The sequence below is a fragment of the Pezoporus wallicus genome, unplaced genomic scaffold (assembly GCF_028554395.1).
Source record: "Pezoporus wallicus isolate ANWC-B61680 ecotype Strahan unplaced genomic scaffold, APGP_CSIRO_Pwel_v1 contig_8693, whole genome shotgun sequence".
Classification (NCBI taxonomy): Eukaryota; Metazoa; Chordata; class Aves; order Psittaciformes; family Psittacidae; genus Pezoporus; species Pezoporus wallicus.
The window spans coordinates 205,231-228,214 of record NW_026641814.1 but is presented as its reverse complement, the minus strand read 5'-3'; the positions used below and the strand labels follow the sequence as shown (position 1 = coordinate 228,214).

Here is a 22,984-nt window from a genome sequence, read left to right as displayed (position 1 = left end):
GGTGCATGCACAAACACAAGCTACCTCTGTCAGATAGTCCTGCTTAGCAAAAGCCTAGATATTCAAGTTCAAGCAACAGCAGGCAATCTCAGGCTGATACATAAAGTGTGTAGTATGTAACTTCCTCAAATTCACTAAGTCCATTGAAATTAATTAGTCACTGCATAAACTGGGCTGTTGAAGAATTGTCAGAGAGAGATTCTAGTTAGAGTCTTTGTCAAAGGCGTCAAATTATATTTTCTATTTGCATTTTTAATCTTCTAAAGTGATTTTTTAAATTTCATTTAAAACTGCATGTTACGTCTGTTCATCTTATCTTACTGTACTTTTACATCTTTTCCAGCTTCTGAGCCTTTTTTTCATGTTTTTGATGCTAAACATTCTTTCTATGAAAAGAGACAGCTCATTTTCTTTTGCATCATGAAATTACTTTCCTTCACATAAAAGAAGTAATTTTGTAACTAGGCCAAGGATTTACGTATCCAGGTAACACAAGTACAGAGGTTCATTAGTTCACTAGCTAGTTTACAAGGCTACAGAAACATTTTATTTATACTTTGGCTGTCCAATACCTTAACATTTAAAATTATCTGCTTTCTAGATTTTCATCAGTAGCTCTGCCTGATAAAATGTTGTGCAGTTTTTGGTTAAAACCTGAATTTAAAAATTTGCTCCAGTCCACAGAGATGATTCTAGAAAGAACGGATTATTTTTTTATGATTGTTAGCTGAGAATGAAAATGATCCACATCAAGCACTTTTTAAGTGCATGCAGTACTGGTAAAAAATTGAAGATTCAAGATTACCAACTACTGTTGCTTCTAAATCTACTGAGGTAGGGGTAATAACTGAAACTTCAACTATGTGCAAAATAGGCCCTAAAAACTGAAATGAAGGTACCTTGCTATTCACACAAAATCAGTTATCATTATGTTATGAGAAGGAAAAGGGTTCAGGATTAGGATATTGTGGTCAGATGCTGCTTAGAATAGAACAAGCAGTTGGAAAGCAACAACAATGCAGACAAACAGTTTAGACAAACTTAACATCAGTATTTTGAGGAAAACACTGTGTATTAATTTCCTTGATTTCCTGGGCTTGTATTACATTCTGCTTTTCCTTGAAGAATGCTGATTTGGGAACTAAACATTGCATTTAATTCTTGTTTGTTGGTCTAAATGACCACAAAGTAAATTAGTCTTCAAAGGAAACTCTTAAGCTAGAAGTTTGGAGGAAAACTAATTCAAGCTAAAGAGAAAGTCAACATCATTTCTCAAAAATGTGATCCCATAATTAGGGAAAGGATTTAAGATGGCACAGAAAAATAGCATCAGACAATATGCAACTATAAGGTTGTTATTTGAAAGATGCACAACCCAAGCTAGCACCAGCATTACATCAGTATTCTAGGATTGCACAGAAGAGCAGTCTTTCACAAGGCTTGGCATCACTCTAGCCAGGCTTCATTATCATTCCATCCCACCTTCCCTATGCTCTCAGCCTTCCCAGCTTCTTCCAAGAATTGGCACAGTGCAGGACTAATTTACTTTAGTGCAGCACTTCCCCCAGTTTAGTAGGAGCTGGAAGAAGGCCACATTCCGTTTTCTTCTGCAATCATAAGGGGTCAATGAACCTTGAGGAAGGCATAAACAAGAACTGTACTGGGACAAGATGTCCAATTAATAGGGATCTAGGTCACAGAGAGGAGCAGCAGCCACCAACACTCATCTTGTATTACAGTCTTTACCACATGCAGGCCGGGGGAGGGAAACTCCCACAAGGCAAGTTTCAGCCTTGCTACTTTTTCTTCTCAAGAGTCGTAAGCAATCCATTGTTCTCTAAGTTAGTGAAGCACCCAGGCCAGCCACAAGAGGACTTACAGTTGCCCAACAGGCCTTTACATTGCTTTGATAAGAGAGATCACATCCAGGCTGCCCCCCCCCCCCGGCCCTACATAATAACTGTCTACAGTTAGAGTTTCTTCAGAGCCACAATGCACTATTTTTAATTGTAGAAAGATTGCTTAATACAATCATAAAACTGTATGGTCTACATGCATGGGCTTGTGGATCAGTTTGGAAACCAACAGTATAAAGACAACTGTAAGCTTCTGGGGCACTTCAGGATTGAGTGACTAATTTCAAAATGATTACCTTAACAGAAGTGTGAGGCATCTCAAGAACTTTTTTTTCCTCCATAAGATGAGCAAGAAAGAAGCAAACAAAAGAAACAGAGTAATTGCAGTTCCACATCTCCATAAATTCAAGAACAATTAACACAAAACTCCAAATTTATCACAAGACAGCAGATGTATTTGGAAGATGAACCAAGAAGCAACTACTGTGAGAAAAGTGAGACACCAAAACTCTGGGGGGGAAGAATACCAGCAAGTTGACATTCCATCCAAGCAGTGAGACAACACGTTATACACAACAGGAGACAAACTATATCAGATCAACTTTATTATGTTATCAAAGTTTGACAATAAAATATTAAAAATCTATTGAACACATTCATGCACAAAAAGAGCATATAAAATGCTAGGTCTCAGAATACGTTCCATACAAAATACTGTTGAGTGTAGAGCAGCAAAGTCATTGCCAAACATTCCCTGAATTTAAGAGGGCCTTGAACACACTGTGCTCCAAGAACTACTTTAATACCAAACATTCCTTCCTTTGGTCTGCAAGTCCTTTGCAATTATTGCTAGTTATTGAAGCCTTCTGTTTTTAAACAGAATCACATAGTGACTCTGAACCTCCTCAGAAGTGTTACAACGAAAGCTTCCTCAGTATTTTCTATACATTTAGTCAAAAATACGAAACACATTTGGTCCTCAAGACTATTTTTGGTTTCTGAAAATATCCTGGAAGAATAAAACCAAGTAAAAACTATGGAAAGAGAGAGACACATCATCAATATAGATGTCTTACTGACAAAGAAATGTCAGTAAATTCAAACATTTCAGCTTTGTAGTGTGGCAAAGCACTTGAGTTACTCCTCTTAAGGAAGACATTCTCCTAAAGATTTACTTCTTTAGATCTCTTCCCCATAAGGATCTAGAGTGCTCAAGTGCAAATAGCTCTAGCAGGCCTGTAACAGTAATGCTGAAGACTCTTGCCTTGTAGAGGAACATGCCATAGTGAGCAAGCACTTCTCAACATGCTGAGTGAAGTGGTTCATTTTCAATTATTAGAATTACAGTTTACTTGCTGCAATCACTTTCCAATGAGAACTTCATCCTAATATGCAAGAAACTGAAAATTAAAAGGCTGAAGGTGGTTTGGTAGAAAAATCACAACTTACGGACATAAAAATGCAAAACCTTCACTTACAAACCATACTTCACCAGAAGCACCGTGCTTGCTCTAACACAGTACTTAGGTACACATACTCTTGCACAACAAGGTTACATAGTTACAAACAACATTAAAAACCAAACCAAAAAACACAAAAAACCTCCCATCCAAAAATCAAACCAAAAAACAAAAACAAACCCAAAATCCACAAAACAAAAAACCCCACCAAAAAAAACCACCAAAAAAAATACCCACCAAAAAAAAACCAAAAACACCCTGTAAAACTTTGAGCTTAATTTTACTGGGTTAACGAACATAAGTTTATTTACAGAGACGCACTTCAGGGTTTGTCTGCTAACGGAGTGCTGATTTACAAATCTTTAGGTTAAAAGATGTAGTCAACCAATCTCAGAAACACTGTAAGAGGCTGTCAGAATTGGTAAGAAGGAGATTTTTTTTTTCACCACCTCTTTTGGGATGCAAAGTAATATTAAAAAGTAGTTAAAGAGAAAATTAGAAAGGAAAAGCATCTTTTAGAATCACATATTTCGGAACTTCAAATCACAAAAAAAACCTGAAGCTAAACTCTCAGTATAAGATTGAAAATGATACTGATTAATGGAAGCTTAGAAAACCAGGTTAAGAACCAGACCAGGTTAAGAGCTATTTACATTTTGTTTTCGTTTTCTCAGCCCTTCATGTCCATGTTTGTATCCTGCTATACAGCCTCCAGCTCCACTCATTCCAGTGCTTATTAATAGGCATTCTACTTCAGCAAGAAATACAGATTGTGATGAGCTGTCTTCTGTAATTTCTTCCCATTGCAAACCAGTAACATAGCAATGTATTTAACAATTGAGTCAGACCACAGGAAGAAGTTTATGATCTTTGAGCAGTCTTAGAACACAAGCCTGACGCATATCCAGATGACAGCCCTACATAAAACAGAATACTTGGTTAAAAAACTTTTTTATGTGGGTTTTCTGTTGTTGTGCTTTTTAGTTTGGGGGTTTCAGGGGTTTGCTTTTGTTTTCAACAGTTACCAGTTACAAGCGGCTTACGGCAGCCAAGTTCTCAGTCTGGGAAAGTCTGGGTAATATTGCTGCTGGGCAACGGATGACAAGATAAACAAAAGTTAATAGGGAAAATGCAGGGGGAAAATGAAGGAAGTTAAAAACCTAAGAAGACAATTAGCTCATCAATGATCCTAGTTCAAGTTGCTCTGGATTTACAAGTCATTTTTGAATCAAAACATAAAGCTTTAGTCCTACCTCCTGCACTAAAGCATTTGCAGTCTACAATAACAGAATTTCAAGCCTGTCATTTCAACATATTTAATGGCAGCAAACACTTAATGCATGTTACTAAAAAAGTTTAAAACTACCATTTAGACAACTTCAGTTTCTTAAGTAAGAAACCCTCAATAGTTCTGATGAGTTCCTGAAACTCTTAGAACATCTTCCTTGGAGGACCTAGCATTTTGGAAGCATTCAGAATTGTGTTTTCAGAAAACTAAGCACAGTTGATCTGGGCAACTGGTTTTAAAGCAAGCAAAAGAGAATCTTTGAATGCAGCTATTTCTCCAACAGGACTTCTGTAATCAAGGCTCTAAATATGATGGCCTTTAGGCTATCATTTCTGTGGAGTTCAGGGTTAGATTTTTATTTTTAAATATTTAGTGAAATGGTACTGTAAGAATTAACAGAATTGCATGTTCAGCAATTTATAGAAACATTTGACAACGACACTAAGCTGTGTGGTTTGGCTGATATGCTGGAGGGAAGGGATGCCATCCAGAGGAGCCTTGAAACATTTGAGAGGTGGAACAATGCCAGTAACATGGGGTAATGGGTTTAAACTTAACCAGGAGAAGTTCAGGTTAGATACAACAAGTTCTTTACTATGAGGGTGGTGAGGCACTAGAACACGTTGCCTAAAGAAGTGGTGAATGCTCCATCCTTGGCCATGTTCAAGGCCAGGTTGGACAGAGCCTTGGGCAACACAGTCTAGCGTGAGGTGCTGGAAACAGATGATGTTGAGGTCCTTTTCAATCCTAACTATTCTGTGATTCTATGATTTAAGAAACAGTGTATCCCAACTTCTTGAAGCAGCAACAATGAAACTTTTAACCTATGGGAAATGAATTTCGGTCTTAAAATGTAAAGTTTATTTTCAGCTGAATGCAATGTTGGTCCAGTTACTACTTGGTCAATAAGTGGCTCTCGGTATTTGACTGAGAGCAAGGTTTATACACATCATTCTTTATTATGCTGGCTTCCATTCCTCACCCCATTTCAGGAAGTTCACTTTTCTTTTTGAACTAATGCCCACCATCCATTATCATTTCCACTACAGGAGATGATCTTTCACCCAGAAATGCAATTCTGCACCACAAGGATTGTTCGACAGCATTCAATTAGCTTTAATTTATCTACTACTCCACACAGCTAAGGCTATTGCAAGCACCAACCACTGTTCAGCTTCTTTCCCTCAATGATAAATAAAGCACAAGGTGAGAATTCCTCAGACTTCAGATTTTACGTAATCAGGTTCTAGAAGTTCATGAGCAAACAATTTCTCCTTCTTAAAAAGGAAAAAAAAAAAATTTAAAAGTATTTAAGAAATTGAAGTCATTCACACATCTCTCTCTCTTCCCAAAAGCTGCAATAAAAGCAAGTCTGGATTATGACAAAGGTAATACAGTACCAGCCAGAGGTCTTCCCTATTTTACCCAGTAGATGTGCACACTTACAAACTAAAGTACTGGAAACTGTGAATGAAAATATGGAAGACCTTTTTAAAAGTTTACTGTGCTTCTCAATTGGTAGTATTATTATCTTGTTTTATGGGCATCTGAACCTGCAGCCTTTCCCAGCCCTCTCACTCCAAACCCTGCAAATACACAGTCACCCAAAGGAACTCAGGCATCTGATACTACGTAGTATGTGCACGGGCTGCACAATCTCCAAGTGAAAGGTTGTATAATACTGGACGCAAACACCAGAGGCACCAAAACGCTTATTTGACCAAATCTGCAGAATGTGAAAATACCATGAAGCATCATAAGCACAAATCAGAGACAATCATTTCGGACACCAAACAACTTCTCAAACACAGCCTTAAAAAAAATCCCCACAAAATAAATAATTCAAATATCTAAATACCAAGAGATTAAAAGGCATTTTCCCCATATTTAAGGGAAGGCATCACAGGTGAGGAAAGTAACACAAGGTGTCACAAATCAAAAAGCAGCTTTTTCACATAGGAGATTGTAGTATCATTGGATAGCATCTGAATATGCTCATTTCCTGAAAGCTCAAATACCACCACTTTCTGTTTTTGCATGTTCACCCACTTTTGACATTGCAAGGCACTCTGTAAGTTTACTGTACCATCCCCATCACTGTAAAAGATCTTGGGTTCTTTGTCTGGAAAACTTTCATAATGGAAGGAATCGGGTGTTTCCACGCCAGTACCATAAAGACAGTGTATGCGCACACCAGGTGGTGTCATCTGGTAGACCAAGGGTTCAGTGTCTTGTCTCATGAGCCAGCCATCTTCAAAATTGATGTCCCTGTAGAATTTCTGGTAATCTCTAAGAGTGTAATTAGCTGTAGGTGTTCTTACAAAGACCTTATCTGGAGGCCATGTGTAGTTGTACGGGAGCATCCAATTAGTGGAAACAGCTGATCTCTGCTGGTCTCTGATCTTGAGTGAACTGATAACAGGTATTCTGTTGTTGTCACCTTAAAAAAAAAAAGTGGAATTTCATTATACACAATGCAAAGTAGGCAACCGGCAGCAATTACTACCACTCACAGGGATAACATGAAAAAAAGATCATTCCTTTTGCTTAGTCACAGTTTGAAAAGTTTTTCTTCATTTATTTGATCTTGCTAATTAACTTCTGTAAACTACCTTATAACTTTAAAATGTAAATACAAATTGATGAATGACTGACAAATCAAGAACTTTCCATCTGCTGACTTTCCATCATGTTCCTTGTGAAAGAAGCAAGTATTTTCTACCTGAGTAAAGGAAGAAATCAGCTTTTATTAAGCATTATTTGTACCATTTGCAATTTGTACCATTCCATGCTGTTCTGGGAACCTGTTTTACAGTGATTTCAGTACCTAGATGAGGTTTTTGCTGAAAGAACAGGTAAATACTACTATACATACATATTTAAGAACTCATGAAGAGCCTTTATGGGCTTAACAAAATATTTAAAGTTTTGCATGTTCAAAACAAGCAGAGCAGCAGTATTTCATTCAGAATAGCCATAAAAATTACTATATGGTTTATTTACCATTTGACATAATGTTTTACCAGTTTATGTGCTCCCTTTGTAATAAAACCTATCAGAACATGCCTACCACTGAGAGAAAATGGCGGACTGTTGATAGGTACCTAAAAAAAAATCACCATCATACAAGGCAACAAAAGCAAAGCAAGTGTAACTGTCTCTGCTTTATGTTATCAAATAACAATGCTGCACTCAGTAACCTATTCAGTCTCCAGGCATAGTACTTCACAGCAAAAGATATGTTGGAGCTTGTTGGCTTCTGGTAGAAACCATGCAAAATTGCCAGTACCATCATCTTCCCTTGCAGTAAGCGTTTCAACACGGCTGAAATAATTGTGTTGCTCAGAACAAATCTAGAGAACTAGAACTTATTATCAATACAGGTCTTAAATTATCAGATACCCAAAACCCCACACTATTGTTACATTTTACCAAGTTTAGACTTACTGTTATTACAGAACTAGTGTTTGACCAAAATATTTCAAGATTTTTTTTGAGATATCAAATCCATTGTTTTCTTAGCAATATGTTACAGATATTGCTCTAACACATGACTACGTTATAATTTATATGCACCTTTCTTCACATTTTAACTACTGTTCTTGCATCTCCACAAAACTAGAAGCTGCTTAATAAATGGCATAGTCCTTACTAGAAACCAATACATATTATTGTAAAAAAAAAAAAAAATCAGAGTTTGTTTTCACAGTGACCATCTCATCCGATCTATTTTCCATAATCACAACAGCCAGCACACTTCAATTCTTTTGTCAGCTGAACTTTGAATTTGCCTTTATTGGTTCCAGTGGTTTCAACACACAGTGATCCAGGTCAGCCACACCATAAAAAGTGAAATACTGCAACCAAAACCGCTATTACTGTAACAGCCCTGAAGCAGATTTTTCAGTTCCATACGGTGGCACTGTTGCTTCAGCACGAGTCCTAAAGCACAGTCTTTAATGACATCTTGAGGAAGACTGTATGGAAACATTGACTACCATTAACTCTGAACAGATAAAAAGAAGGCTCCAAAGAGCACAGCAAGAATCACAAAAGTCCTGTAACGTGTTTAAGATTACTGTGTGGTATAAAACTGAACTGTCCACACTCACCACTAAGCTACTGAATCAGACTTGGCAGTTTTCAGCAAAGAAAGCCTGAGTTTTGAATTGCACAGTGAAAGGGATGTTCACAAAATTTATTTCCAGTAGAACAACCAACCACAGAACCTGACTGTTCCAGCCTTCTTTCACAGAACTGTCATGAAGTGCTTACCAAATCCTTTACTTTTCTCTGAAGTGCAGAAATACTGTATGGCCAAGACCGTGCTCAAGTCAGCAGGCACAACACTCACTGACATTATAGCGAACAAAATATTAGGTCTAAGGAAGACCCTGCTAGCAACCCAAGTTGACAAAAAACCAAATCAACCTCCACAGTAAACTTCGGGTCTCAGCTCACCACAGTGGCAACAACATTCTCACTTTATTGGCACTGGCTTTGTAATGATGATCTTCCAAAGTACATGAGTAAGTAGCAGAAAGTATCGAATACGATCTAGAGAAAGTAATGCTTTGTGTACTGTTTACCACTTCAATAACACAACTGTGGATTTGGCATGAAGTTCCTAGCCATAATCATATTATAAATAGGAACAGGAGTAGAAAGAATGCATTCACAGCTTGCCTTGTCTTTCCTGCAGCAATGTAGTATTTTTCTTTAAAGCAACAGTTCTTCTGCATATGAAGAACCTGATAAGGCCAGTTTTAAAACTCCATGTAGTTTCTAACACCTGTAATCCCAGTGTTAATGCCTGATGGTGGTGATTTACTACAGATATTTGAGACAGAACTAACCTAAAAAATGTACATTCTGATGTTGTATTCTGCTCATTCAACTTTCCTACATGATTCATTATGATTCTCATTTTGGTAGAAATTTGACTATTCATGATACATTTGTATAACTAATCACTTTGGATGAGATACATTATAAAGGATAAAATATGTGATACAAGAAAGTTTAATCCAATAGAAATCTGGGCTGTGGAATTTTACATAATCATGGGATTTTATGAAGGTCATATTAGCATTGCTCACTTCCTGACTTTTCTGTAGCATGCAAACTTGTTAGATGAAGCCTGTGGGAAAAGGGAATTTTTACATTGCAATAGATTTAACAGTGTATAACTCAATACAAACACCCAGTTCAGGTTCTGATTATTAACTGAGCTGTGCACTACTATTTAGAACCAAACGCCTTCGCTAAGCAAAGCATTCTTTGATCTGTCCATGCATGGCTAGCACTTGCTGTGTGTTCTGCATTTTGATGAAGTCCAGTTTTGAAGTCAGTGTTGAAGAAGATAGTGATATCCAAAGCTAACAAGTTGAAAACAAACTAAAAAAAAAAACAAGCCAGAAACATCATGTAGTATATGCCAAAACACGTGAAATAATCATAGTATCACATGATGGAGTAAAATGCTTTTTCTATCAGTTATTTGCAGCTATTTAGTGAAATACATTATGCTTCTTTATTCAATTTCGTTTAGACTTGGGCCTATCCAGTATGCTACACACAAGATGTCAAAGATTCACTTCTCTTATCTGTAGAGTTATAATTTTGGATGCGCATTTGTGCAGCAGGGATCACTTCATCACCATGTCTGCAAGTTTTCCTTAATGTTAACCTGAAGCAGCCATGTTATCTTTAATCAAAGGAAACTACTGAATGCTCTGGACTCCTTGTTAGCTTTGCAATACTAAACAGATAGCAATCAGGCTGGAGGCAGAAGTGACAGAAGTAGAAGACACCACACTAAACAGTGGATGACAGTGATCTGCTGAAAAGGGGTTAGGAGAAGTCAAGAAGGGACACAGCTCCCTGTTAAGGGATGCAAAAAAATTCAGTCCACTTCCATAAACATGAGAGAATGACAATCTGGTCACAGGGATTGCAACATCAAGTTGCCATCATTTATGAAAAAAATTATTTTTAACTTCGTATTATCTTAAACTTTCATCCTCCAGTCTTAAGAGATTAAGAGTCTAGTTAGTACCTTGTACTACTAACAACATACATTGCAAACTCTCAATTACCTACCTGAAGCCAGCACACGGAGAGTTTTAGCCACTCCTCCCCATGGAGCACCTAATGACACATAATCCTTTATGTACTTGTCTTTCCAATCTTGAGTCTGATTGTTGAGGAAGTAGAGGGTGTACATGTTACCCATACTGTGGGCAATTAAGACAACCGGCCTTCCATACTGCTCATACATTAACTCTATCATCTTACGAAGAGCCACAAAATAGTCTCTGTTCTCATCTAAAATAAACATATATGGGTTACACAGGTATAATAATAAAGTGTGAATGCTTAACTACAAAAAAAAAAAAAAACAGAACAAAAAAAAACAAAAAAACAACCCAAACAACTTTTAAAGAATTGTGCTTTTAATGAAAAGATGTGCAAATTCCACTGTCTGTGGAATGCAGAGCTTAGAAATCCCAGTGGGAGAGCTGGGTGTTTTTGTGGGGATGCATTTTGCTGGTGTGGGGTTTTTTGCTGTTAATTTGTTTTTTTAAGCAAGTCTTAAGTAGCAAGTTAGGCTAGTTGCTTAAAGCAAAAAAGAAACTACACCACAGAGCTTGCATCTCAGTCCAGGGATAGCCAGGCCACAAGAACTAGTCAAAATTAAGTGTAATTGTAAAGGTGGGAGAGGAGAAGAGACCCAGAACAGTATTTGCTGACTGGAGAGTCAAAGTTGTATTCAAGTAACAATGCTATTTACTTGGTGCCTTTCGCCAGTCATAAGGTGCTCCTCTTACATCTTCATCACGTTTATAGCCCCAGTCTACTAAACTCTGGACCAGCATATAAAAGTAACTGCCTGTAGACAGAAGACAGAAACACAACAGTGAAATGATTAGCATTAGAAGCAGCTGTCAGACACTATTCCACAAAAAAGTTCTGGAAGCATTATCTCTGATACCATATATATAGACTTTAAAGTATTAACATTAAAATGGTAGCCTTTGGCAATCTAGAAAGCTGTATATCAAACAAAATGAGTTATGCTCACTATCCCCCGAAAGTGACACAATATAATTAAAACTTTTTACTAGTTGGCTGATCTATCAAATTTTGCAAAAAAATGTGGTATACACGAAATGGATACATTTTCTTTGGCAGAAATGTCTTACCCTTGAACTGTAAAGAATACATCATGAAAGTTACTCTGTTAAGAGTCCTAGCTTTTGTTGATTGCAGATTAACTTCAGGTAAAGTAGATATTACATTCATAAGATTGGCCAACATCTATTCTTGGAAGCAAATGCTTACAGCATACCCCCGAGGCAAAGTTATGGCAACTACAGCAAGAATGTTTTTCTATCTATCAGGTAGTGGGCTAAGACTTAAGTGACCGAACACAATGCTTTAACAGGAAAGAAGAGAAACATCTGCAGACCGGCTCATGTTAGATACTGGAAGATGTTGCATATTACAAGCTTTGGTGCATAGGGTTTAAGTATTACCACAGTTAAATGCATCTAGTAACAGTTTAAAAACTTAAGAGCCAAAACATCTTGTCAAACACAGTCATAACTAAGTTTTGAGCAGAACCTCACTTGTTAGTCTTGAGTACTTATCATATAATCCCTGAAGTGAACAGAGACAATTTTAAATATGGGCCTATTCTAGTTATGAGCGTTATCTAGTGAAGATCAGTAAGCACATTACTACCCCTTTGGAGACTGCTTCCTAAAGAAAAAGAAATCCATGAAGTATGTACAGCTCAGTGCATTACTGATTTAAATTACTCTTCAGCCACAGCTAACAACTCACAAAAGATAACCAGATTCAGCAATTTCAAAAAGACAATTTCTATAAAACATTATATAAAAATAAAAAAAAATAATCCCTGCAAACACATTACTGCGAAAACTTTCTGCAGCACAAACGTAATTATGGAATTATTCTGACACTGACAAAAGACAGGGAACTACAGAGCATGGTACTAGATCTGCCAAGCCTATTAACTCATTCCTAAGACCAAAAAGGATCTTACTCAGAACCAAGCTTAAATGAAGTGGCTGTATTTTGGTTTTGTTTGTTAAGCTTCAGTCACAGAATTTTCTACTCAACCCATCTCATTTTCCAAAACTGTCTATTTTCAAAGTGCCTATTTGAGTTTCATACAGAGAACTTAAATTTGGCACAAAAATAAATAACATGGAATCTTCTTGTCTCAATCTATCAGGCCAAATAACAAACAAAATGATATAATCCAATGAAGACTCTTAAAAGCTCATGCTACCCTACCACCAAAAAACCCACCAGTCTTTCTACTTCTAAACAGAACTGTAATTTGAAATCACTTATCAGTAGCTTGTAGACACACTAGAAAATTCCTGAAAGTGACACAGCACTTCAGACACAGCTTGTACATACCAACGCTCCTTTTACTTGGGTCAAGGAACTCCAAAGAAAATGTCTGCCCAAAACCTGGGACTCTGATATCTACCCCATCTGGTGGCTCTGTAATCTTACTTGTTCGATTGTATACCAGCCTGGGGGGGGGGGGGGAAGAAACGAGAGAGAAAACACATGAAACATGTTGTATTACCACATGACAACTCTCAACTACATTGGATCTTACATTCTGAGTGCAGTAACAAGAATTTTAAGAGCTATTACGAGGAAGAAATAAAAAGAAAAACCACAAACAGGTAGACATGACAAGAGTACTCCAGCTCTAGATAAGAGGTTATACAATGTAAGCAGTTACTTTGATTAGTTTAGTACTTTACATGCAGAATCTAAGACTTCTCTACAAAACTCTGTATGCAGAATTGTGGCTGACCTTCAGAATATAAGCTACTTTATGCAGTTCTATACTATTTCACTTTGCATCAGGCCACATAAAGCAGAAAACTTTTCAGAAACGGAAAAATATGACAGTAGAAGATAAAATACCTGTAAAATTAGATATCAGAAAAAATCTCCAAGATAAAAATAATTCATTGCTGTTTAACTAGAACACCCACATCCGCATGAGAGTACTCTATTTCTTGACCCGTAACAGCTGGTACCTGATGGAATCTTAGAATCTGAACTCATACTTAAACCTGCACACATGAAAAATCTGTAGTCTATAAGGCTTATGGCAAGACTCAAAGCAGAGGTACAGCTACATAACAGCTCAGTACATTCACATAAAATATCATGTTTTTAAATTGCACAAGCTAAGCTTTTCTTGTTTTCATAGAGTATTTATATGATTTTTACAGGAGCCTTAGAGAAGCAGACTGAATGATGAAATAGTCTGGAAGCCTTAAGTTAGCCAATTTTTTAAAACCAAAATGATTCTGGAGAGACTTCCAGACTGCCCTTAAAGAAACTTGTGTCTCAGCTGCCCATCCAGACTGCTGATGACATGCTGCCAGCACAAGTGCAAGCTCCCATTCCCCTTGCCTGTCCCTCTGAGCTGCTCAATGAACCTCCTTCCCCTTGCCCCATCAAAATGTAAGTGCTTATCAAAACAGCAGAAACCTTTCTGCTTTAGATAAGCCTGTAGAGGCATCCGATAAGTGCTCAAACCAGTATCAGTTAACCAGCAGGAGAGAAAGCAGCAGAAACCACTCGTGGAGAACCTGCTTTTCATCAGTGAACAGCTACCTTAGATGCAACAGAGCCATATCTTCTAATGCATCCTGTCACTCCACCTAGCAGAATTCCAAACAACTTTTTTCACTGGTCTTGAATGAGAAAAGGAAGTTTTAGGCAGCCATTCTATACGAAGTATGTCAGTCTAAGGAAAGCAGATAACTGCAAAGAGCAACATTTCTGGTCTTACCTGATGTTATCAATCCAGCAGTCAATGATGACAGGAAGAAGCAATTCTAAATTCAGCCAGAGTGTAAAATAACTGTCTGTCTTCTTAGAGCAGAGATAGTGCACTACGGATGGTTTATCTAACTTTGCTTCCAGCTGATTGCCCAAGTCTCCTGGAACTGAAAGATATAAAAAGGAGACATTTTAACTTTAAGTGTATAACATTTTACATTATAATATATATATCATAATATTGTAGCCCTCATGGTAACATTGCCTTCAGAAATACCATAAAGCTTCATAACTGGATGAAAAATAAAAAACATATTACATAAAAACAATATGCTGCATGAACATTTTCCATAAATCGAAAATACTTAGGTTTTCAAAAATCAGTAGCTGAAGAACTACCATGTAGAATAATTCTGGATCAACAGTTGTAACTTCAAAGAGCAGACCATGTAGTGTCAGGTCATATTAGGCCATAGGTACGAAAACAGGTGGTTTCAGATGTTTAAGTTATCTGTGTTTTAAAGTGCAAACTCAGTCTTTCTGAAAGACTTTTTTCTTCAGAGTTTTGCAACTGCACATGCAGCTCCTTCTGTTCTCTTTAAACAGCTGCCTACAAACTATCAATCTGATGGTAAAAAAAAGTCAAAAGTGAGAAAGATCAGCTCCGTTTATGTTTTTTATTTTTACTTCTTCAGCTTCAACCGTGTGTGTGCTACACAAGATTTATTTTGCTACCATTTAGCCCAAATACGTATCTTTTCCATTCAGGTTTGGATACAAGACTAGTTTCAGTCTTCACTTATTTTTTTTTTTAATACTTTACGTTAGTAATACTTGGAGAGAAGGATCTTGTTATCCACACCTTCTCTGAAGTGTGCTGCTTGAACGATGCACTAAATGCCAGTATTCCTTTGATAAAGTTTTATTTTCCTTTACTTATTTAAAAAAATAGACTAAGATAGGAATATCATTTCTATATTAGAGCTAAGCTTTAAAAATGCTCTTATTTCAGCAGCAAGTTTGCAGAGAAATATCCTACGTTCTCTTATGGTTAATAATTTTTTCCCCTCAAGAACCAAGAGGACAAAGATACAGAGAACCTTTTCAGTTACTGAAGTAGTAGAACAAAAAAAAAAAAAAATCAGGAGTGAGGTACTTCTTAAGGGTTCCCCCCCACTCCCTTCAGCTCCACAACCCCCTACCTTTTTGGGGTGTGCATCACTTCATCCTATTCACTTGTCAATGCTTCATTTTGAAGTTTTTTAATGCAGGCCTACCCACAGAGTTGCTTTTTTCCCCCCTACTTCAGTAAATTATTTAATCAAAAGAGCTGAAGTGCTATAGAACATTGATTCTCAGTAATGGTTTAAAGAAAGAGATAATTTTTAGTGGAACTCTTAATTTAACTGGAAAGCCAGAGATACTTTCAGAGAAATACTGCAGACCTGAAAAAGGACAGGACTTCAGAATATAGACCTGGACAACCACACTCTTGCAACTTACCACTGAAGGTTATGCCCCACCACAAAAGATATACCTCAGGATTCCCTTATTAACTACCCCTTCTTCCTCATTAGGTTTGTAGTGCTTTTGTATCTGCAGTCTCAAGTGAAACGTTAAAAGACCCAGTAGCTGACCACAGTTTATTTTAGGTCATACTTCAAGGACTCTTGATACATTGGAAAGCATAGTAAGAGAGACTACAGTATTGCATCATACCCTAGAAAGAGTTTACTGCAGTTCAGTCTTGTACCTCACAAAATGATGTTTAGTTATTACTTATTGAACTATATGCCAACAGCTTGCTTCACAGTCTCATGCCTGAGCTGTATCAGTGCTTTTAATGAGAAAAGGTACAGAATGTAATTCTATTTATATCAATCATTCATGACTAGCCAGTTTCAACAGCAAACCTGCCAAGGCCAGAACAGGTTAATTTTGTCTTTCGTTTCAATGCAAAACAAAGTAGGAGAGTGACATTCTGTTTCTGCAATCTCATTTCCTTGGGAAAAAATAAAGTTCTTCCAGCAAAGACATCTTTTGAAAGACTTACACAAACATCCAGAGTACCAGATGTTTTAAGAACTTGCTGAGGTTTCCAAACAGCACTCTAGTAAGCACTCCTACTTAGAGTAGAAAGACTTCACAACTGAAGAAGATTATCATCAAGATGTATTTATTGAGAAGAGTAAGGAAAACAGAAAGCTATACAAAGTCTTACTTGAACTTAATGGAGTGATCTTAGTTAACTGCAAGTTTAATTTAGTTAAGATGTCTTATTCTCAAGCTTCTGGAGGATAAAGGCTTCTGCCCCAATTCAGAGTAGAAGATGAGAAACATTACATACTAATTTTTACTCAAGGGCTGATCAGGAACAAATTGAAAAGTGGTAATTTTATGTAAATCTAAACCAAAGATACGGGGCAAGTTGTACCTGTGCCAAGACACAATACTGGAGTTAAAATATGAAGTCTCATGTACACGTGTGATGCCTTTGTTTATAAAGCATAAAGCAAGTCTAACAAAAAGGGACTTTTTTTTTTAGGTTTATATTTCCATACTAGCAGTGAAACTGCTAATCACTGTAACTCACAACTTCTTTCCAAAAGTATGTTCTGCAAGCTGAAAAGGGCTCAGGATGAAGCTACAGGGAACAAAATGCAAATCTTGACTTTTTAGATTATGGAAAGAAACATGCACGTTTCAGTTCCCATTCCACACAATTTAACAGTGTTAATGATTTACATTTTGGCTGGAGAACTACTTTGTGGCTTTTTGGTAAGTGGCAGGTTAAAAAAAGATCATACTGAAGATTAATTCTGTAGGGTAAGGACATACCTTTCTGAATTTTCTGTGATGAATTTGAAAGCAGTAATAAAAACACATTTCCCTTTGCTTGCAGGCCATACACAGAAAGCATCTGTGGGCAAAGTAATCTGTAAGCAGTTTTTGTCCTCATCCTCTCACCTACCAATATCTGTAGTTTCTAAACCTTTTTGCTGGAAACATTAGAGAAAGTTCTTACTTCCTAAAGCCTCCAGACTGACCCCATAAATGCACAAAATAAACGGGTAAGTGAAGCTCTGCAAAATACAACAGCACTAGTTAAAACTGGATGTCCAAGACAAGACCTCAAGCAGTACCCTTACTTCCCCAATACACAGTTGTGCAATACATGAATTGACTTCTGAACTGGAACATCTGGACATAAAATGAGATTTCATACTCAGCAGAAAAAAGTGCTTCCACCAGATTTGATGATCTCTTAGTTCTAGCATATTCTCTTTTTTTCACAAAGGCAGTCATCTCAGAAGAACTCATTCTAATAAACTGGTGAGCCCAATTCACTTCAAATATTATAGCACCCTTTGCAGAGGTTTTTTTCTGAACTACCTTGACAAAGCTAGATCTCCTGGAATGTGTTTTTGTTTGATTAAACTTTATGGAAAGCACATTTACAAGTTTCATTTGAGAGCTTATTTCAAAGAGGTTACAGACTTTTCTGAGAACTACAATACCTAGCTTTAGGATACATTGATACTCCTGCTTACCACTATCCTCAAGCCTTAATGACCGATGCACAGTTCTAAGCAGAAGACAAGAAGCAAATTGCACCCTGGAAAATGACTGGCCTTAATAACAGCCAGGAAATAAATAGAAAAGAACAGTCAACAACAGCCCTGAATAGGGAAATCTTAAAATTTCATTTGGAAAAAAAAACTATTAAAAAAATACTCCCTATACAGAGAGATGAGAAACTATAATCTCTGTGGGGAAAAAGGCCATCAATTGCTTTTTTACCACTTTTATTTTAAATGCGAATGCCTTTGGCTATATATCAACGACCCTAACTTTTTCACTGGTATAGTTTCCTCAGATCCGACATCTTTTCGGTTCTATAAATTAGCCTTCCTGCAGAATGAACCAAGTTTTCTGGAAAATTAATTTTAAACTCTGACCACAGTTCTCTAAGGAGAATGTCTCAAAGTAGCTCACAGACTCAGTAACAGACTGCCATGGAAAAGGCTTGTGTTTAAAATTAGGAACAAGAAAGCAAACAACACCTCACATGATACTTCCAGATACCTCAGATCACATGAGGCATAAACATTTAAATCACTCTTGACATCTACCCAGCTGACCATACAAACACACCTCAACTGGCAGTCAGCAGGAATTCACAGACAAACCTCTTTTGCATGGAAATCAATTATTAACAAACTTCACTTAGGTGTCTTTCTAGAAAACTTTAGCTAAGTACCTAACAAACTGTTTGCAAAAGATATCAGAACATTGATATAGTAAATGCATTGAGTCAGCTCTAAAAGGTTAAGAGTTCAGTGAATCCACTGCTGATCTTATAAAGACAGGTTATCAGCTCCCAAAAATTGATAAGACATGAGATAGTACATAGTGATTACTGATGGACTATATGAGAAAATGAAGGAGGAAGATCAGGCACAAAATAAATTATGTGTGAATTAGAGGACAGGAGTGTTGAATATTCAATCAGTTGTAAGAGAAGAGCAAAAAATATTATGATTTGTGTAAACATGCAGATATCCAGAAGCACTTGTACCGAATATATAGAGCTCTATTTTTAATAGGTAGTCTCAGTAGAGCAGAGGTATTAAGTAGGTTATTGAGATTCTTAAAGGAGATTTTCCTATATGAGTATACTGTTCTGGCTAAACAGGAAGTTTTGGGTTTGGGTTTTTGGGTTTCTTTTTTATGCCTTAAGTAGCTCCTTTTTCCCAAAAAACTCTTGAGAGAGGAACTCCAGGACAATCACCTTACATTTTAATGAGCATTACATCTTTGACATTAGGCCTTCAGGCAGGACTCTGGAAGTAAGGTTTTGACTTATACCTCATGTTTTTTCTTCTTTAGTACCACAATTACATGAATAACCTTTGATGCTTTCTCATTTAAAGCTCAGGGAGAACTGAGGAATTGCAGTGCAGTATTTTGCGGTCAGTTACTACCCACATTGGTTTGGTCCCTGGTCTTGCTTCCTTGGTACATACAGACACAATCTTTGGGAATAGTAGCTCCTGCTACTAAGGCACCATATGATGGTGCACACACCATCTTAGAATACAGTCTAATCCAAATGGACCAGTGCTTTTCTCCACATTCCTTATGCGAGCTCCTTTGTTAAGGTAGGTCAACCTCAAAATTACCTACTTCTTCCTCAGGTTGATTTTTTCATACTTTAGCAAGAACAAGACTCCACAAAGTGTTCAATAAGAAGTCACAGGGCAAGCTGGGGGAGCACTAATGATTGACTTAGCCATCTCACCAAACCAGTTAAGGGGCTCTCCAAGCCCCAGATCTGCTGCCACCACAACTACAGCCAACCATTGCAGCTCACCTGTTTTCAGATTTGATATTCCTAAAATCAGTATATTCAGTAGTACCTGGGGAACAGAACACAGTCACCCTTCTATAAGAAACTCCCCATATTTGCAAACTACTGCTCTACTTCCTCTGCCGTTACTTGGGTAAGCACAGGTTGCAACTGCCAGTGGGGTCATTAAAACAAAAATAATTTGAAGGAAGTTACCCTGGGTCTTGTGACCACCACTGATCAAAAACATTTACGAAGTGATCATTATGTTGGCAACATTCCTTTAAACAGCATTCCTTCTTTCTTTATTCCTTAAGATCAGATGCCCAACCTGCCAGGTACACAGTAAGACCAAACTTATTAACTCTACTTAAGAGCTTTAACTTTGGAACAGACCAAGAGTGAATGCGTAGAACACGAGACCACATTTGCCACAAGATAAAAGGCATATCTGAAAACTGAACACATATGAGGAATTAAGGGTATAGATGCCAGCCTGCTAAATCAGGAAAATCAACTGTATCCCTCTTTTATAGGGGCTTCAAACCTACCTTACGGCTGTAGAGAGGCCTGTATACTGCAGTCTTGCACCCCCCTCTCAACACCCTCTTGTATTTGGGAGCATTTCAGTGAGCTCTGTTTTTCTCCTCTCTCCCGAACACGTGTGTTAAACCAGCACTTACAATGCCTCCCTAAATGAGTCTCCTAAACCCTTCTACCATCCTCATCACACTCATTCCTAAAAAGCTTATCTTAATGTGTCACATACACAAGAAGGGTGAAGAAAAGGTCACGAAAAGTTAACTAGAATCAAGATGAGAACTTTTCATACAGAACCAGCAAGTGGCCAACAGTCACTGCTTCCTCTCCTTTATTTGCTCAACCTTCACTGCCCATGTCATGTCTAACTAAAGCTAAGCTCTTAGTGCAGGTGATTTTAAGACAACAGACGTTTCTATACATCAAAAAACAATGGTATTTTACAATGGGAAGTTACAGCAAATCACTCCCTAAGGGCACCTACTTTTTCAAACAGCTATTTTTGGGGGGTAGTCTGTATATGTTCAGACGCATTCAATACTCATTTTCTGGCAAGCTCATGGTGGGGCAGCAGGAAACTTCAAGTTTTAAAACACAGACACTGACTAGAATGGGAAGAGATGCAAGTTCTGTAGCATTCAAAGAAGATTCATTGTAATGGCAGGGAAGTCTGTGTTTTAAAGCTCTCGCTGATGAGCATGTGCTCAGGCAGGCCGTGTTTACGAGAAATCTCTTAGGAAACCTAAATGTAGGTCAGCCTTGGTTTCTAAAAGCATCTTCAGAGATCATACATACTTGCAGTAAATCCAGGAGTAGTAACTCTACACTTCTATAATCAGTATCCCTTCATCCCTATTGCTTTTAAATCTTCTTTGAATCCTTCATCACTAGAGTTCAACTGCAGCTCAGCAGCTATAAAACGCTATCACCTTGTCATCAAGTAGCTTGCACTGGAATAAGCACCAAAGCTTACTGCTAAGCCCCAGCACTAGAGTGGGAAGATGGGATGAAAGATCGCTTCTAACCACCACAGGCAGAACGCACAGAACTTCTGTGCGCACTTCAACTCCAGCCTGTCAGAACAGCCTTCTGCAGTTCTATCTCCACCTCTACATCCTCCCAGTTCAGCTGTCTGCTGAGGATAGTGAGTTTGCTCATGGTGGTCCCAAGGTACAGCATCTTACAGAAGTTCCCATTTAGCATTTACACTTTCAGGTCACAAGTTTGTAACAGTAAAAGCCAATAACAGAGCCCAAATTATTACATATAAACTGAAGAACATGCCACTGATTAACCTTTTCCCACTGTTTTCCCCATGTTCCTACTTTTCTTCCCCCTTTATCAACAAAGTTAACTGCATAAAAACATAGGGAATATGCCCACAGGACTGACTGCTGACATTAATGTCACCAAATACACTTAATATTATTGGAACCCTTAAGATTCACAATTTAGGAAGATGTTACTAAAATATTTCAAATTTATTTACAATTTTTCTTATCAATTCATACAAACAGCATGTAATGAACAGTACACAGTAACCACTACAGAAATATATGCCTACATATTCATGACAAGTTACTTCGTCTTAACAGGTGAAACCACAGGCTAGTAATACATATCCATTTTGCATGCTGCGCAATGAAATAGGCCTGTGATGTTTATAAACGCTTGTGGCTTCGCTGCTAGAACACGCACTTGCTGCTCTTCCCACATCTCGTTCCAACCCCCTTGACGGCAGGGTCGTATACAGTAAAAACTTGAGAGTCGAGGGTCTGCTTGTACTTAATGAGCTAAACAAGTGTTTACGCGAGCCTTAATCTCCCCGTACTCGCTGACAATGTAAGAAAACCCAACATTTGAAGTGCATTTGCCCCCGGCCCGGGCCCGCGTTTCTCGCCGTTGCGGCAGGACCAGGACAGTCACGGAGAAGACGCTCCGCGCCCACTGGAGGCGCCCCGCGGTACGCGCAGCGGCGCTAGTGCGCCCTACGCGGGCTCGCTCAGCGAAGCACTCCGGGCAGCTGCGGCTACAGCCGGACGGGCAGCGCACGCCACGGCAGTGCCCGCCACGCTCTGCAGGCGCCCGGGCCTCCTGCTGCCTCCCCACCCACGGCGCGACAGCGGGCACGGCGGGTCCGACCCGGTTCCGCGGCGCCAGTTGCACCGCCGCCCCCCGGCTCTTACCCAGCACCACGGGCGGCCCCGCGGGCCGGCGGCGAGGCAGGCACCCACCGCCGGGGCAGAGCAGCAGCAGCAGCAGCAAGAGGAGGAGGCTGAGGAACGGGTTCCCTCCCGAGCGCGGGAGAAGCCTGGCGCCAGCCGGCAGGACCATCACCCTAGCACATAACCCCGGGGCCAGCAGCCGCACACCGCACCCCGTCGGAGATGCCGGAGTACGGCCCCACCGCCCGGCCCGGACAGAAAACGGCCCGGTCCGGTCCGCCCCGCCGGCAGCCGGCCCCGCCCCGCAGGCGTCGCCAGCCGATTGCGGAGAATCCGAGCAGCTGAGGTCGGGCGGGGTATGGCGTGGGAGTGCCTGCTTCCCTCAGCAGCCCCGCGGAAACCTCTATAAAGGAGCTGGACCCCAACTTCTCCCAGCTTCTGGAATCTCCCGGCTGTCGCGGCCTCGACGCAGGCCG

General features: G+C 38.8%; 1 protein-coding gene and 1 long non-coding RNA gene across 2 annotated transcripts in view; one reads left to right on the top strand and one right to left on the bottom strand.

Annotated features, from left to right (window-relative positions):
• Positions 1-22,984, top strand: part of LOC130607908 (uncharacterized) — a 58,951-nt gene that overhangs the window by 24,885 nt on the left and 11,082 nt on the right. The window lies entirely within an intron of this gene.
• Positions 5,697-22,704, bottom strand: PLA2G15 (phospholipase A2 group XV). Its single transcript, XM_057425420.1, has 6 exons — positions 22,530-22,704; positions 14,464-14,620; positions 13,059-13,177; positions 11,398-11,496; positions 10,707-10,931; positions 5,697-7,044 (listed from the first exon to the last, which is right to left on the bottom strand). The coding sequence occupies exons 1-6, from the start codon at positions 22,675-22,677 to the stop codon at positions 6,533-6,535; spliced, it is 1,260 nt and encodes a 419-aa protein (XP_057281403.1). The 5' UTR covers positions 22,678-22,704; the 3' UTR covers positions 5,697-6,532.